Consider the following 18,273-nt stretch of genomic DNA (forward strand, 5'->3'; position numbering starts at 1 on the left):
GTACTACTGGGGATGATATTTGGTGTGACTTTCCAACACGAGGTTGTGCAACAGCTCTTTGTCCTGGCTCAGTCCCTTGTTTGTTGCCTGAGTTCTGAAGGGTTGCCCGGTGTTTGTGTCTGGAGACAAAGTGCACGTTGAGCAAGAAGAGATTAATGGACTCATCACAAAGGTTTAAGTTTATAATTTATCATTTCAGTTGGGTCTTGCCTAATTTGCCTCTTGGTCATCCCACATTATTTAATGCATCTTCTGGCTTTTCTAGAAGCCTTTTCCTTTATATGGTGTGTTTTGTTGAGCAGTTTTCTGTGGTGTTTTGCTTTTTGCCATTGGCCCAGGTTGTCTTTAAATTTTGAGTTAGCCTAGACCTGGATTTGGAAGTAGTAACTCACCAGCCAAATTAATACCTTGTCTGAGATCAAAATGATGTTTGTAGGAAAGTTGATTTTTTTTTTTTTTTTAACACTTTATGCCTGGTTTCAGTCTTAAAAACCGTAGCAGGCCATTTTTATACAAAGGTGTATCATTCATTCTTTCCAGCACAGACAACAGTCACTCGTAGCCTGTGATGGTTTCATTTTATGTGGATGTCTTTCAAAACCTTTCAGGGGGAAAGAAGCCTCACTGTATTTTCAGACTTCCTAATATATATATAAAACTGCTTGGCAAGTGACATTTGGTTCTTTTATTTTTTAGTTAGTAAGTATAATTGTAAACATTCATGTGCTTTAGGTCATTTCCTATGATTAGTATCCTTCTGGAACACATATCTGGAGTTGAGAATATCTATGAAGCAGGAAACGAAATCTTATTTGCATTCTCCCTTACCCTGGAGGCATCAGTCTGCATTATTAAATGTTTTGGGTGTGTGACAGAATCTGCATGAAGTTCAGTGTCTGTATTTAGATTTCATTTGGTGCATGGAGAAATATGAATGTTCTCATTGTAATTTCATCCAAAGTCTGTGATGGATACCTGCTGGATTTTGAGAAACTTCAGCTAGGAATTCACAACACAAAATCCCACTTTTCATATCTCTTGGATCTAAATCACTTTATTTGGTGTTGTACCCTAGGGCTGAGTGTACTCAGTGCTGCATGGCCACATTAAATTGATGTGAGACTATAGCAGAGCTGGCTTTAGAGTGAGGAATACTGGAGTAAGAAAGTCTAATGTATAATAAAAACATGTTAAAATTCATAGATTTTTATCTTGCCAAAGGGGAGAGAAAGGAACTGTATATACAACAATACCTCACTGTGAGATGAAAGTGAGCTTGGAGTGAGGTGAGCAATAAAAAATTGCACTTGTCTTTAGGTGGTGCTGCTCATGAAGACAGGTGGTTAGGGCATGCTAATCCTTGGAGCAGTTTACAAGCTTTTAGTCAAGACAAATTTAATACATGTGGAAAATAAGGTTTGTATCTTTTGTCTAAGATCTGGGCAATTCCCTTTTACACAGAAAAGGTGAAGTGCACCTTCAGTAATTTCAGATCCCCTGCGCTCAGAATGAGTTTGATACTGCTCTGGAGAAATAAGCAGAATTACATAATCTATTGAAAACATCTGGTTTCAGGCACTGGAAGCTTCCAGTGTCATCTGAGTGAAGAGGAACAGGCATTAGTGTGAAAAACACATTTGGCTGTTTCAGAGGTGCTCTGAGGCCAGGTCTTGGATCTGTGGTGAGCACAGGAATGCCTCCTTCATTTCCTTCATTTCCCATACATGGCCAAAAATAGGAAGGAGAGAGGAATAGCCTAACATACTCCTGTAGAGCTGAAATTCAGATGAGGTCAACTGCATTTTTATCTTCTATGCTTGCATTTGGCACTTCAATTAAACATGGTAACTAATGACCTCATTAGATTCTTGAAAAGTAAATGCCATTAACATTGATAGTCTCTGTCTCTCTTAATAAGCCTTTCATGAAAAATAGGCCACAATGCAAACCATGCCTCAGCTAATGACCCGTGACCTGAAGATGAACTCAGACATTAATAGAACCTATTAACAGTGTAAATGTAATAACTCAGTGGGACGATACAGTCCAGCAATTAATAAGTTCACATGAAGTTCAACAGAACAACAACAGCAAAAAAAAAAAAAAAAATCAGTTTATTCACCAGTATGGCCAAGGTTCAAACAGGATTTATTTCTGAATTTCCTGTGGATGGTAAGGGCCTTGAATTCTGCATGCAACACTGGCTGTAAGGGATCTGTTTTTTCAGCTCTCACTGTGATTATGGAGTTCTCTGTTCCTGCATCTCTGGTTTATCGATCAGGTGAGGTTCACCTATCATCCAGAACTCTCTTACCCTGCCATCAATAAAAAGGCCTGGAAGAAGCTGTCCACTTGGGCAGCTCCTCTTCCTGCCTGGCGTTACCTGAGCACCGTGCAGGGCCAGCACCGGGAGAAAAGGTCAGATTTATGGATCTATAGTATTTCTGTGGATGGCAATCCATGCCTAAAATTCCAGTACTGTTCAGGATATTGGGCTTGTATTTCTGCTTTGCTCAAGTACTTGTACATCTGTCTTTGCTCTGTGGATTCACTTATGTGGCCTCACTAGGGGAAGGAGGGGAAAGGCAGTGCAACAATATGGCGAGGTTTGACTGAGCTCAGACATTAAATCATGTTGCTTTTATTGTCACATTATCTTTCATTTCAAAATAGGAGTAGAGCAGATGTTTCTTGACTCCTGTATTCAGTCAGTAGGTCAGCACACATTTTAACAGAGCTCCATTGTTGCATTACTTGGGTGGATGGTCTGGTAATAACTACTTGGGGCTGAGGAACACACGGTGTAGTCATTCTCACCCTCTGCATGAATACCCTCATTTCACTCCCTCAGAATTTTGGCTCCTCTTCTTCCTCCCAGGCTCCATAACTGATGAGCATTGAGGGGCCAGCCATGGCAAGTGAGATCTTAGGAAAATTATGTAAGCCTCAAGAATGACATTTCGAGCGGAAATACTCCTAACATTTCTTTTACAAAGTTGTGACAACAAAATGAAAAGAATGGGGGAAATAATGTATTTCAAGATTTGGGGTCAAGAAAGAGCGTTAGGATATGGGAACGAATCTGTACAGTGAGAAGAATTTTGTCCCACCTTCTGGCTGAGGAAAGTCTTGTGAACTGAACACAGGCTTGGACATGGTACTAAAGGCTGCTGCAAATTGCTTACTCTAATCTTTTCTGAGATGGGTAGGAAAAGCTGTCTTGATTTGGAGTGATGCAGAGCAATAATACCTCCTAGGTTTTGCTGGTAGCTGTGAATATGTAATAATGCATAATCTGAAAATAGCTGTGAGAATCATCTCTGAGCAGTGGTTTGTACAACTTGTAGATCGTTTCAGGCATTTTCTTTAATTACCCTTTGCACGTTGCTGCAGCTCCTGTCTGCTGCACCTGCACTGGCTGGTGAAGGATGGGAAAATGGCATTCCCTTATCCCTCGAGGCAGGAATCCCAGTTATCTATTCTGGAAACATCAAAAAAATGTGGCAACTTAGGTGAACCAGAAACCTGAAGGGAATAACCGAAACTCTCTCCTTTGACACCTGTAAGCTCCCTTTTGCCTCAGCGTGTGGGATTGTTTGTGCAGAGTGAGTTCTCACAAAGATGAAGCCTGTGAGTGTCACTCTAAAGCTCAGTCCCAAATGCTCCCCTCGGTTCTGCATTTATCTGATAGCTCAGCTTGCGCTGTTAAAAGTATTTCAGGGTTAACTCAAGACTTCAGAGTGTTTGATAGAGCTTAATTTTTTCATTGAAAACACACAATGTGGAGGTGTGAGCTTCAAATGCTTTTCCATGGGCATTGTCATAAGAATGCCTCGTAGTGATGCAAGCAAAAAAATCCCAACTGCTGGTTATATTGGCTTTGTTTTTACAACCCACAGTGCATATTTAAGAAAGTTTTTTATTGGTGTTAAATGAAGCTGTCTGACAGTATTCTTGTGGCTGAACAACAACCCAATTAATTTGGAGTTTAATACCTTTCATAGCCTTAGATTTCAGAGTGCAGATCTCTTACAAGCTTTCCCTGCTTGCTTTTCCAGGATAATACTGATAGATGAGATAAGTCAGTAAATCTGCTTCAGTCTGAAATCTTCACAGGTGATTGACACCACTGAGATTTGGTCTGATTGATTGAATTTTACCTCAGTAGGGCACTGAGGCTCTCATGGCCTAGACAGCAACCATGAACTGTCTGGAAGAACCAACACTGTTGTGCTGGGACCTCCATCTCCATGAAAATAAAAACATCTTTTATAAGCCTGGAGGTAGATTGCAATGCTTGCACTGCACCTAGAAATTAGTTAGAAGTTCTTTTCGCACCTTGTAAGGCTGCCTGGTTTTTTACTTTAGCTTTCTTATTGTTGCAAGCTCAAGTGGAAAAGAAACTTGCCAGTGCCACTCAAGCCAACAGAACAGATTCTGAAGTTCCTTTGGAATGTAATACGGTGTTACCTTCTGAAGTCACATTTCAAAGGAAAATCACTTTTAAAAGCTTTCCATTTATGTGCAAAGCAATAATCTTCCTTTTTAGAAGCACGCAGAAGCTCTAAAATGTCTAGTAAAGTGATCCTGGAAAAATACTTGACCTTCAAATTTTGTTCCTTAAACTTTCCTTCTGGGAACAGAGTATGCTCTCATGAACATGGAAAAAGGCAAGTGTCAAAGGATGCCAGCAGCAGTTAAAGCTTTGCAGCAGGAATGCATCTTGTGGTTGCATTAGAAGATATTTTTGATCAAATCCAAGAATTTCTTTTCCTCCACTAGTCAAAATTCTGGTGCAGAGCCATCATCCTTGAAACTGAGAGGAAATTTTATTTGTGCACGAGGTCTTTTCCAAGTTATCAGAGCAGGATCAGTGATGAAGTGCTGAGCAGGATCTGGCTGTGCTGAAGTGAAGTGGGGTCACTGGGTCCTATGAGGGTTCTGTGGTCTTCAGAACATAACTGGGGCTGTGAAGGCATGATGCCAATAAGAAAATGGAAAACCACATTTGAAATTTGCCTTAAATAAGGAGACAGCACTAGGAGTTCATCAGAATTTCCTGAGAAAGAAACTTACAGCTCAAGGTGCCTTTCTCAAGAGGTGTATGTTAGGAAGTTTCATTTGTCAAATTGAGGAAATCAATTTATTCTCTCTAGGAAACTGTTTAATAAGTCTGAGGCAGATTCAGCTAAAAGGAGAACTTAATGAATATTAAATGAATGCTGGAAATAAAGCAGATGTTTTTAACAGCAGGTAGTTTTCTTTAATCCATTATAAATGTTGTATTCTTAAAAATTACATTTTAGGGTACAACACACACACTCAAACAAGAAAAAAAGCTGTAGTTATTCACGTGGATTTGCCAGTTGGGAGAAATGGACCATGAACAAACTGCTTTCCTTGACATTGTTTTCTCTTTCTGAGAACTTGTCTTGAAGTTGTTGAAGATGTCAGCAGGTTCTTCAGTATCTAAGGCTGTTGGATGGTCCCTTGCTGGGGATGGTTCCAGAGCCGTGGGATTTGTCATTTGGCATTAGTGTCACCCTTGTTTACCTCAACCACTCGGCTGAATCATGTTGTGGAAGTTATCCCAAAGATGAAGACTTCAAGGTGTGATTGCAGACAGACATCTGCCAGCTTGCTTTTTTTTCCTAAAGTGTGTTTTAGAAAGTTCTATGAGGCATACACCTTTTTAAAAGAAAAAAAAAAAACAAAAAACCCAGTGCTTTTTGTTCCTAGAAATGCAGGTTCATATGAAAGTTGCCTTCAAATAAAAGGATAACCACATTTGTGTCATTGCCAAATAATACTTGGGAAGTTTTACAGTTAAATCTGATTTGGTCTGAAGTGTGTGTGTGTGCAGGTTGGTCGGTGTGAGGGGTGTAGCGAGGTGGTTTGGGTGGGACAGTGATTGTTGCTGGGGATGTCACTGATTCAGAGCTTTGACAGCCACGTGCTGGAGCCTTGAGCCAAACACACACTGTACATGTATTTATGCTGTGGTGCTGGGGCTAAGCTGGGCTTCTGAATCTCTGAGATTCCAGCTTCACATCAGCCAAGGAGAATGATCCCGTGGGCAGATGGAGCAGGAGGAGCTCAGCTCGGGTTTAGGAGATGCTTTGCCTGTGTCACTGGGGGGTTCTAGGGCAGCTCATAGGTGAGCACAGGTGTGGGAAGGGTTGAATTTCACTACCACAGATGCAGCTTTTCATATTCTTGTGATCTGGGAGGCTTCTTGAAAATACAAATTGTTTAGCTACTGCTTCCTATCTATCCAAATGTTTTTTTGTGTGAGAACTTCCACAGAATTTCTTTTCTACCTTTCCCTCAGAAATTTCCAGTCTAATGTTTTAATGGTTTTGGTTTTTTTGGTTTTGGGTTTTTTTTATTATTATTATTATTATATAAATCCCTTTGGTCAGGTTTACCTGTAGGTGAGTGTGTACATGTGCACATACCTCTATAATAATGCTAAAAGTTTTAGGGGTCAAAATCTGCCCTTTTCCCAACTCTCCAGGGGAACCATCTGGAATCACCGAGTCAGGTTCCTTGAGGACAGAGTCCTGAGCTCCTGGACGTCGTTCACCATTTGGAATGCTGGCAAGCAAGGCAAGAAGCTCTACAGAAGCTTGTCACCAGCTAATCAGAAAAAGGTGAGCTGGAAAGTGACATTTGTACAAACCCACTTCTTCTTCATATGCCCCCGTGATGCTTCTAATCTCACACAGCAAAATTCTCATAAGATATTTTGTCCCCAAAGTACTAGCTGGTAATTAATATAAACTGGGGCAATTCTCAATATTCTGTGTGATGTGTTTCCTCTTTTAAAATGCCATGATATTTTATTTAGAGCTTATGGTGGGCATGGAGAGCAAGAAATGCACCATGTTCCTGCAAAGCACAGTAGTAGGTGAGACACAGCTGTAGTAGGCAGGTACTCAGGATGAGTAGAGCAACTCTTTATTTGGGTTGGATGGTGCTGAACTGCCTTGTCCAGAGTCACCCATACCTGTGTAGCATTTGCCCAGTTCCAAAGTGGATACTGGACACGTCCCTGGTCACTGTGGCTCCCTTTGGAAAGGGACTGATTGACAAAAAGGATTTGATTGCCAAAAAAAAGGGTTTGGGGTGGGCTTAAAGGGTGAGCAGAAACTGCTGGACGTGACTGTCCCATTCACGGTCCTCTGAAAATGCTTATATTTGGCAGTGGCAGATAGTTCTCAGGATATATTTGTCCAAGAGTCTAAATACCTTATTTTTATAACATAATAACTTTATGTTAGATAAAGGCTTTAGGGCTAATGTCAAATGGCTGTTTCTTATAAAGACCCACAGAACATTCATTTTATTGCTGCATGTGTTTTTCTTTTCTTAAGAATATGGATGGGAAGACAAAATGACAAATACATATAAAAACCTGATTAATGTTGTGGCCCTCAGACCACACACATATAAAAAATAGAAGACATTTGTATACACACAGTTAGAATTACTGAATAGGCATGGGAGACTCTCAGATAGTAAATGTACAAAGCAAAAACTGAACTGAATTTCCTGCTTGATATTCCAGTGCCATTGCAGTGCCATCCCTCAGTCACTGCCATCACGTGGCAGTGGGTGAGCTGGATGAAAAGATATTAAATGAATCAGTTGCTTCATTTGGAGAGGACAGGCCTGTGCATGAAATATGATTTTTTAATTTATTGATTTATTATGACAGTTATATTCTATATATTATTTCATTATTATAAATAATAATCATAATGACAATTCTATTTTATTTGCATATATAAAAATCTATAAAAGTATAAAGCCAACTGAACTTAATTTTAGTTGGTTTTATACTTTAAGTCAGTTTAGGCTCCTGAGATTTCACCTATGCTTTGGTTGTCAGCATACTTTTATTGAGATGCAGAATTTCATCAGATGTCCTGACTGACTTTGGCTGGACTGTGGAGTCACTGCAGGGTTGTTTTCTCAATTGGCACCAGGTACCTGCAGAAAATTTGGGACACATACTCCTAGGATAAATAATAACCCCCCCCCCAAAAAAAACCCTACTACATACAGCTTGTATTATTTTGTAATTTTGAGACAAACCTGGACTCTACTAAATCCTCAGGAAGAGAATTAAATAATTTGAACTGTCAGGGTGTGTAAGAAAACATCTTTTTTTAGAAAAGAAAAAAATGTTTCTAGTATTTTTAGAACCTGGTAAACAAAGCAATTGCATTTCTTCTGCTGACAGGGTCTTTGTGGGATGTTGAAAAGCCCAGCTCTGCCCTGTGCCAAAGAGCATTGTTTCTTAGAAAACAAAATTCAGGCAATTCCAGGAAGCAGCAGTCTGTCTATGTTCATACTCACTAACAAATTATTACTTTAGTTTGTTTGGAAAACAGTGTGAATGTGAGCTGTGGTTATGTTAAAAGAGAAAAGGACACCTCAGCAATTCTCCTTTTTCCCTCAGCCATCTGTATGCTGAATATTAAAATGATGCTTTGTCTCCAAAGGAGTCAGGCAAAAATCCAAGGCTCAGTATTTTTGCTAAACAGCAACACACGAAAAAAAATTATCCCACTAGTATTTTTTTTTTATGAATTAATTACCACGATCTCAGTATTCTTAGGGAAATTCTGCTTCCTGGCTGTCCCCTTCTTGATTCACACTGCTGACAGTGGTTCAGTATTAGCGTTTCTGCAAGAATGAAGTCAAACAGACCTTTTTTTGTTTAAAACACATCCGTTGTGTCTATAATTTGCAGCCGAAGATGGAAACCAAATGTTTTTTGGGATGCTCCATGTGCCTGGAGGGTTTCTGAGCTGTCTTGTCTGCTCTTTTATTCTCCATCGAACTTCAGCTAAAAGGAGAACTTAAGCATTAACATTTTGTGTCATTTCCAATGGCTGAAAATAGCGTTCCAGTGGCTCATGGAAAAGCAGGGGAAAGGACCAAATAAGCATCAGCTCATTAGTGGGCTGGAAACAGTGCTTGTACACAGCCAGGCCATTCCTCTGTGACAACCCTGTCTGCTGGTGGCAAACAGAAAAAGTCTTTTGAAGGCCCTTCTCCCTGGCTCATCGACCATTTAAAATCATCCATTGGTTTCCCTTCGCCTTTTTTCCAAGAGCAGCATCACCAAACCTCGTGTTGCAGCTCTGGTCCTTCAGCTCACTCCCACACGTAAGAAATGTTCAAGTTTTGTAGCATTTTAACCATTCTGGAAGTGTGTGAGTGGCACTATCAGAGCCTGGAAAGCAAAGAAATATGAATAAAGGGGAGAATGCTACACCCACCTCGACAGCAGAAGGGCAATGTGAAAGTGAGTTAAAAGCTCCAGAACAAGGAGAGAGATGAAATTTGAAAGTTTTAGTTAAATCCAGGTATAAAACACTCTAAAATGACATGGGGTAAATCGAGGCTTCAGTTTGGACTGTAGTGAATGCTTCTTGGCCAGGAAAACTCCCTGCTCCCTCCATGTGGGAGGAAGTGCTTTTTCCAAGCTCTGTTTTGTCAGCACAGAGCTGTGCACGCCCAAAACGTGCCTGGCATCACCCAGATTTCCTCTGCAGGGATGAGTCCCTGGCAGTGAGGTCCCACACCTATGAAGGCAGGTGTATGTTGTACATAACAAGGGAAATGTTTTATGTCCAGTGATTTTGCAGGTTGGATTCTGGTGTTAAAATCCTCCAGTGACTCTGTTGTGGATGTGTGCAAAAGGGGGAAGCTGCTGCTGTCTTCAGTGGAATGGTGTCTAAATGGAATCATGATTCTTGGGATTTAAGGATATCCACAGCTTCTGTGCTGGCTGTAGTGCTAAAGAGGTGAAATAAAGGCAGCTCCTGGCACGGAAAATCACTCAGATTGTGACAGGAGCTTGCTGGTTCCATGGCACAGCAGAAGCTGTTCATGCCTCTGTGTGTCTCTTGTCCTGTTTTTTCATTAGCTGCATCTATTTGAACTTGCACTGTGATGCTTTCAGTTACTTTGTTTTGACATGAATGGCCAAAATTGATTTTGCTTTTGCAGAGATGTATATTAACATGCTCCCGAGGCTTTCTACAAGCTTCAGTGAAAGAATTATAAATAGAAGAATTAACAGGGGTCACTAGAAGTTTAAAACAGATGGGGGATTGCATGAGATGGGGAGGGAATGCAGCAGGGAAGATCTGCTCAGTAGGACTTTGCAGGGTTTGCAGGTTGTCTCTTTGGAGATGACTCTGAGGAGACCAGCTGATGTTAGGAGAAGTCACAGTGTGCAGGTGACCATTTTTTTTAAGAGTTTTCCAGTTTTCTGTCAGGTGCTACTCAGTTATTCACTCTCCCATGTGGAACTTGCCTCTCATGTCCTTCCTCACCTGAGAATATGCTGATTTCAGGTTGTTGTTTTCTGTAAATGGCTGATACAAACCACAGGTGAAAACAGGATGGGGGAATGAAATCCTGTGGAGATCATTCACCATAAAAGGACACCATTAAGCTGATGAAATCTTTCAGTTTTTCCATTATGAAATCTGAGTGGAATGGGAAGTGTGAGGAAACACTCTCTGCAGTAGCCAACCAGTCACACAGGAAACAAGCAATGAAATTGTTGTGCAATCACAGCAGAGCTCAAACAGGCAGGTAGTCCCAGCTGCCCCCCAAGGCACCCTTCTGTCATTGCTGGTCCTTCAGTGACTTCTCTGTTGTGCACTGGAGGAGGATCTGCTGCCCATTAATCTCCTTTTCCCCAGGGAGGTCTGATAGCCCAAGCCTGGCCCTGCAGAGCCCCGGTGTTTGTTAGGAAGAGCCAGCCAGAGAAAGGCTTTTATCTTCCTCAAATGTGTCTTCCCCTAGCAGAGGTTGTTTCTGAGTTAATATCTTATCTTTCGAGCTATGTAAACTTCTTTTAGAAGGGAGAAGGCGATTTCTCCTTTTCCCCTTACACCACTGATAATGGAAGTTGCAATCCATATTTCTAAAAATGACTTACAGCAGTTCCTTAGCTTGCCTCTAGCAGATACCCAGCTGTCTCCTCCAGTTTTGTGCTCAGAGAACTAGCAGTGTTCTTTTCTTTGGAATTTTTGTAATTGGGCAGTTTTTTATACATGTTCAGAACACAAACATGTAATAATTCATATATTTTAGTAATACAGAAATGTGATCTGAGGACTCAGTGGCACCATGCTGTCAGAGCTAATGCCAAAGAGTAATTTTGCTAAAAGGAGAGGGGGAAAAAGGCAAAATGAGACTCCTTTATGGCTTTATAATTCAAGGTTTCTCACAGGGAGACAGGAGTTCATGTGTGGATAGATGTTCTTCATAAAAGCTACAAGAAAGAGGCCCATTAATGCAGGAAAATAAATAGGTGTCTCTGGGTTTATCCTGATAGTGTATAAAGTAAATAACTCCCATAAGCCTGATGCCCTGACTTCTCCTTATAGGATAAACAACTCTGCCTAAGTCCTGTATTTAGACTCCAAACATAGCTTTGCTTTAATTGGAAAATAAATAGTGTGTGTCAGAAAAATAGTTGCCTTACATTTTGGCCACCCACATGGTGTGCAGGCTGCAGCAAAATCACCCATTCAAGTCTGACCTGTTTTGTACTACTGTAAATACCAGGTCTGAGCTGCCTGAGCCCATTGAGAATTGTACAGGGAAATACCTCAGTGATAACAAAAAGGGTTTGAGCTCTTTCCATCTTCCAGGGGAAATTTGTCACAGACTCACCTGTGTTCTTTTTCTCACAGAGGGGTTTGTGTGGGGGTGTTCTGGGGGCTGGGGAGTCACTGTGGAAAAGGGAAGAGTTTTCTGCACCCAGAAATTGGAGTGATGGCCCAGGGTGAGAGGGAGGGTTGGAATTAATGGCAATTTAGTGATACAAAAGTGTCTTTAGAGAAAGGCTGTTTACAAGGGGATGTAGTGACAGGACAAGGAGGAATTGAGATTGAGACTGGATATTAGGAAGAAATTCATGCTGAGAAGTCCTGGCACCAGTCAGGGGTTTCTGATAACTGGGTTATAACACACTGAGGGTGAACAGTGAGACTTTCCAGCACAGATCTTGCAGCTCAAGTCTCAGTTACTGACAGAGAAGTGTAAATAGAATTTCACTTCACTTTGTGTCATAAGTTTTGGTGGCTTATTTTGATTTTTATTATCTATAAGAGCATAATCAGCTCCAAAAATAGCTTCATTTATTGGACAGTAAGTCAATATATTGGACTTTGTTCCTAGAACTCTGTTGGGTTGACATTGAAGGCATATCTTGCTAAATATTGTTTATTATGATCACAGCTTCCAGGACAGTGAAACACAAGTAGAACTGAGATTTGCTAAATATTGGAGAATTTTAAAGGTGGTTAGCACAGAATGAAGAGAATACAGCCAGGGAACTTCTCTTCCCACAGTGACTTCTACTGGTTCCCTTCATGTACACACATTTATATATCTGTGTGTATGTACACATCCACACCATCTGATTTTCCAGCTACCCCAAAGCATTGCAGTGGGCATGGAAATAGGGCCAGGGATGTAAAGTGGATTAATCTGTGAAGGAGCTGCTTGTGTGTGTGGCTCTAACCCAGCTGCACCAGCCACACACACCTTGTACAATCTCCAGGACCCTCCTGAATTCCCTCCTTCCTTTCTGTTTCCCTTCCAATGCTGACAGAGGGTTCATGTCCTTCGTGCAATCCCTGCATCAGAGCAAATTCTGGGTGTGCCCCTGATGTGATTCCTCACTCACACAGCCCCACAGTGGAAATTCTGTGTTTCCTTAACGTCCTGTTCTTCCTTTGGTGCCTGTTTTGGAAGCAACCTCTTCTCCAGGTCTCACTGTGTCCCTCTAAGGGGTTCCAAGGACTGTCCCTGCTCACCCCCTCCAGTTTATCCCCTCATTTCCCTCATTGCTTTGGACACTGCTGCTTTGCAGCCTTATTTGCAGTCCCTTGAGACTTTTGTTTGCATTCTCTTGCCATTGATGTTTAATGAAGGAAGTGATATTATGGTATTAGAAAAACCCTCTACACAAACAGAATGAGGTCACTTTAGGTAAAAGAAAACCATCTTAATCACAGGAAGAAAATGTGTGAGAGAGATTTTAGACACGGAAAGCCAGCCAGCCCTTTCAGCCTTCTCTAACTTAATAAATTAATAAACAGCTGTTTGGCTTTTCAGATTTTCTCAGCAGTAAGTGTTGTTAATCAATTTTTAATGCAGCAATTAAAAAGATATGAAAGCTGCTATCCAGCTTTCACCAGAATAATTGATTTCTGTATGACCTTAACTATCTCAACTGTTCTGCTTCAGCATAAGAGCTCCATGTAGATAATATGAATAGATCCAACGGAAGTCAGAGGAAAACATAGCCATGTTTATTTTAAAAAGTCTTCCAAAACCTTCCTGGCAACCTAGTGTCTCAAAAATAAGGCCACTGTGTATTTTAGATGGCAGGCATTTATTCTGCCTGCATATTTATGAGGAATGCAAATAAAAACCCATCTGAAATATCTGGCACCTAGGGCTGCAAATAATGCTTTCATAACTCCAGTAAGAATAAGCAAAATGAAGCAGTAATTATTTGTGTTTAAACATCAGATCTGCTGAACTTTTCAGTTGAAATTCGAGCCCATAACCATAGGAATTCCCAAATTTGCTGTGCTGTGCCCTGGAATTGAGGCTGGTATTGCAGAGCACCCAAAGCAGCACCACGGTCCTGAGGTGTCTGGGGGTACATCCCATGCTTGGGGTGGACAGGAAGAGAGAGGTTTTTCTTACATCTCATCTTGGGGTTTAGTGGAAGTGCCAAAATGAGGAAACTGGTCTCTGGGTTGAGATTACTCCCTGAGGAAGGGGTTGGAGGTGGTCCCTTATGCAGTCAGTGACTTAGATCAGAATGTGCTCATAGACAACTGCAGAATTTTCTCCACTCCTTGAGATAAACCCAGAAAGGATTTAATCAGGGTTTAAGCTCCAAAGGAGGCCCAGGGTGCTTTGCCCTACTCCTGTGTCCATCCCCACACTTCCAGCTCTGCTCACAGATACATTACAGGTGAAATGCTGTTATTGAAACATTCTGCTTCTGTTTTCGAGGTAACTGCATTTTGTGATGTTGATGAAAAGAAAATAACAAAAGGATTCTACACTTATGAGGAATCTGAGGTGAGTTATAAGCAGTCTTGCATTCTTTATTGAGATCTAGAAGTGTCCTGGGGAATGTGATGAAGGAATTTGTCACTGATCTTGTATGTTGTGCAGCAGCTCATTTTGGTAAAGAGGCCGTGACAGAAGATTGGAGGGCTGGGGCTGGACACTGGAATGCAAACTGGAGCCAGGACTGTCAGCTTCACACTCAGTGAAGTCAGTTTAGAAAGACAAAAATACTTATTCTGAAAGGATCCTGATGATGGGGTAAAACAGTCTTCACTGACAGGTGTGTTTTCTAAATGGGAGTAGAATTTGGTTTATGGTGGATAATGGGAAGGAACCCTCAAAATTGTAAGTTTTCCAATAAGTTATCTTATGAATCAAATTACCCTGAGTTTGCCAGATCCTTGTACCTGATGGGAGTGGGACTGAGGGAAGGAGGGACAGGAGGGCCCCTCCTCAGGTACAGCTTGAGCTTAGCCTGGAGCAGCTGTGCAATTCCATACTGGGAAAGCACCGAGTGCTTTGAGCTGCATGAAAGCAATTGGGATCAGCACTGCAGCCTGGAATACTGAGGACTCACTGCCCAGCAGTTCAGTAATACTGTCAGTATGACTGACACAGATCCTGGGCATTGGTCTTCCTAAAACAAACCCATTTTCTCAGATCAGCTGTAAAGCAGATCGTACTGCAAATGTGAATCCTTAGAAAATCCTGCGGCTTGGATCTGTGCTGAAGTCCCAGTTGAGCTTTAGCCCTTTAACAGCTCCCAGCAGGACGGAAAGATCCTCCTCTGTCTCTGCTCTGGTGCCTGTTCTGATGCTGTCTGAGGGCACAGTTCACTAAAATGGCAAAAAATTAACCAAAAAAAAAGAACATAGTTTGTTATGGGACAGGCTATTGAAGCTGCATACCTTGCCATCAGATCAAAGAGGGAATTGTTTGGGAAAGGGCTGGAAGTAGAACTTGGAGGTGAGGAGGAAGCAGTGGAGCAGTGAGACCTGTTCCTCTCAGCAGCAGAAAGCTCCAAATTCACATTTGGTGTAATTTCACTGCACTGAAATGTGACGGGCACTGAAACACAGGCAGAGAATGAGCAAGGTCTTTTCAGCATCATAGCTCAACATATTTTTTTCCCCTTTTAGAGTTCAGCAGCTCCTAAAGCCAAGCTAGCAAGTAACCTGAGTGTTTCTGTACCCCTTCCTCCTGCAGGAGAGACCAAAACCCAAAATTCCTGTGTGTCACTTCAGGGACGCGACTCCGCCCTTCGTGATCTGCGTGAAGCTGGTGAGTTCCACCTTTGGCTTCCCCTGCAGGAGCAGCATTTGCTCCTCAGGAAAATGAGTTTCTATTTAGTCTAAGTGGCTTTTCCCAGAAGCTTTTGCTCTACGGTTGAATGGCTTTTTTATCAAACTGATTGTGCAGGGTGTTTTGGGATTTAAATCAGCAACATTGGATAAAATTAGGAATAAGAAAAGGGACAGCTTCTGTGAAGGAGCTGGATCTGTTGTACTTCTTTGCCCATTACCAAATATACCCCAATGAGCACGTGCACTCAGCCTCCTTTGGGCCAGGTATTTTGCAGCCCCATGTATGGCAAAGGCTTTGTTTTTAAATCAGACCTTAAAAGCCATTTTGTTTGGCCCTGCCAGTTCTGAAGCATCTTCTCTATCTGACTGTGGTAACTTATTTCAACTGGTTTAATTGCCCTGATAATACAATTAGATGATAACCAGCAGTTCTTCTGCTGTTATAACACAGAAGCTTTAAAATAGCAAATACATTGCAGTGGTAAAAAACAATAAAAACCCTCAGACAGCAACTAAAACCTGCAGCTCCACACAACACTGACATTCTGAGGCTGTGCTGGATCTCTTCAGGGATGGATCAGCTGCTTTTAACTTGGCACTCCCAGCCTCATGATCAACTCTGGGCTCATGACCCTGGCTTGTAAAGCCAGACTGAGAGTGCCTTGGGGCATTATCATGTACTGTTGGTTGATAAACTCTTGGATCAGCAAGTACTATTACAACTAATTTAATTTTTCATACTGCATATAACAGTGGGTGGAAGTCCCCAGACAAAACATCTGTGCAACCTGTTCTGAAGCACATTTAATCTGTGAAGCCCTTACAATGAGACTATTATACAACATCTTGTCTGCAAACTCTGGTCTCTGACTTCAGTTGGGATTTCAGTCTGTTTTTCCCCTCATGGCCACTGAGCATTTTCTGCTTTCTTATTCTTTACCAACCTAAGTTCATCACCATTTTCTGAAGAAGGAAGTGTGCTTTAAGGGGGCTTTATTGGCTTTTATTTTGCTGTTCATGGTAGGGGATTATTTTTCCTTTTGATACAGACAAAACCTGCATGTTCCTTTGCAGCTCTAAGAGGGCGATTTTGGAGATTAGATGTGTTTATTAAGTGGGTTGTTTACAAGAAGTGACTCTCTTGGCCATGTACTTGGAGCAGCATTGGCTCATTTGTTTTTTCAGGCAGTTCCTCCCTTGTGAGCACTGGCATGGCTTTGGTAGCAGAGCAAATCCTTCTGGAAGAAGCAGGCATCCTCTGATCTTTGCTCAGTTTGCATTTTGTAATGGCCTCAGAGACAGCTGGAGCTGGAATTCTGCTCTGTGTGTGTGAGTTTTTGCTGAAGAGAATGAAAGTGTGGCTTTAGCTGGTCAGGGCCACTTCACCCAAGGGTTTGTGCTCTGTGTTTGCTCTTGCTTGGAGGTAAAAGCAAAATGCTTAGAAATGCTCCTTTGTGCCCTGGCTTGGCTTGGATTCCAACGGCTGGAAATGAAAGGGATTTTTATTTTTCTGTCACAGCAATTAAAGTAGTTTGATTGTATAAAGTTTTCAGAAAATTTGTGGTTAAATCTCTTATTGTACAGCCCTGCTTGGTTTTTCCTGTGCTCTGGGAATGAAAGATTTGTCTTTAACTCTCCCACTTAAATTAGCATCTGGTCTCTTATGTATTTTTTAACCCCTCTATAAAGCAGGTAATTTTTTTTCCAACTCCTTCAGTTTCAGTGGGATTCCATTTCTGGAACTTTCTATCCTAAACATGCACAGTTAAAACATGGCTGTTCTGGGCCAACCATACAAACATTAATTTTTGGGCTTTTTTTGTGTGACATTTCTTAAGATCAGTAATTAAGGATTCCAGGAAGTGCTCGGGAATGCTGAAGTTGCCCTGTTTTTAATGACATCACTGAGGCTGCTCAAGGACCAAATGTGGCCAGTTCCTGTCCTGATAACTTCACTGGGGCTCAAAAGGAAACACCTTTAACTCTGCAGAGTACTTCATTATCAGACAACCTAATCAGTGCTCAGAATCCACCCAAACCACTTGTTTTGTCCAACTCCCTGCCTTGGTCCATTTTCTGCCAATGTCTGAGTTGGCAAACACCAGAGCAGCCCTTGTGTGCTCCAGAGCAGCACAGCAGAGTGAGGAGTTGTCTGATATCCCCCCACCACCAACACTGATTTGAACTCTAACTTTTCAACAGACCCTGAATTTTTGAATAGAAACTTTCCTGAGCCTTGGTTTATTTGTTTAGTTCTGCAAATGGGACTGACTTCTGTGGCCTAAAGAATCAGTAACCCAAACCTGAAATGAGTTTGATCTCATTTTCTTCTTCTTCCCTCACAGGACTTGACAGGTGGAGCCTTTGAAACAAACCTGGGCATGCTGAACCTGAAGGAAGGGATGGATTATTACCACTTTAACTAAACCAAGGTGAGGCAGTGCTCCTGAAGGGTGCTGCTCTCTGAGTGTCTGGGAGCAGGAAGACCAAACCCTTCAGGGGTTTAGAACTTTTTAATCATCTGTGCATTGTTAACTTAATCTTTGGGCTGAGTAACCCCTTTGTAAAGGAGGTCATAGTTACACCAGGGTAATGCTGTGTGCATTACATTTCACTAGTTATTACTATTTTTTTTTTTACTGTGTGCATCACTAGTTTTACTGTTGCACATCGCTCAGTTTGACTGGTAAATTGTGATCAACTGGTAAATTGTGAAGAACCTGAGCTCCACTACTTCCAGCTGCCAGTCCAGCTTGCAGGAATCCTTAAGAAGTATTGAATAATCTCATTTATAGTTACTTTCTTCAAAACCAAACAGAGTCTGAGCCAGCCAGGT

The 18,273-nt window shown here is 41.6% G+C and overlaps 2 protein-coding genes across 9 annotated transcripts in view; one reads left to right on the forward strand and one right to left on the reverse strand.

The window, feature by feature from the left end:
• The window catches only part of TBCD (tubulin folding cofactor D), a 382,417-nt gene that overhangs the window by 244,629 nt on the left and 119,515 nt on the right, over positions 1-18,273 (reverse strand). The window lies entirely within an intron of this gene.
• B3GNTL1 (UDP-GlcNAc:betaGal beta-1,3-N-acetylglucosaminyltransferase like 1) overlaps positions 1-18,273 on the forward strand; it is a 106,187-nt gene that overhangs the window by 84,075 nt on the left and 3,839 nt on the right. For all 8 annotated transcript variants that reach the window (XM_053960719.1, XM_053960720.1, XM_053960721.1 and 5 more), the window contains 4 exons: positions 6,518-6,653; positions 14,074-14,142; positions 15,340-15,414; positions 17,783-17,869. In XM_053960719.1, coding sequence (XP_053816694.1) covers positions 6,518-6,653; positions 14,074-14,142; positions 15,340-15,414; positions 17,783-17,863 — 361 coding nt within the window. In that variant the 3' untranslated portion in view covers positions 17,864-17,869. The remainder of the gene's footprint in view (positions 1-6,517; positions 6,654-14,073; positions 14,143-15,339; positions 15,415-17,782; positions 17,870-18,273) is intronic.

Source organism: Vidua chalybeata, chromosome 19 (genome assembly GCF_026979565.1).
Source record: "Vidua chalybeata isolate OUT-0048 chromosome 19, bVidCha1 merged haplotype, whole genome shotgun sequence".
Lineage (NCBI taxonomy): Eukaryota > Metazoa > Chordata > Aves > Passeriformes > Viduidae > Vidua > Vidua chalybeata.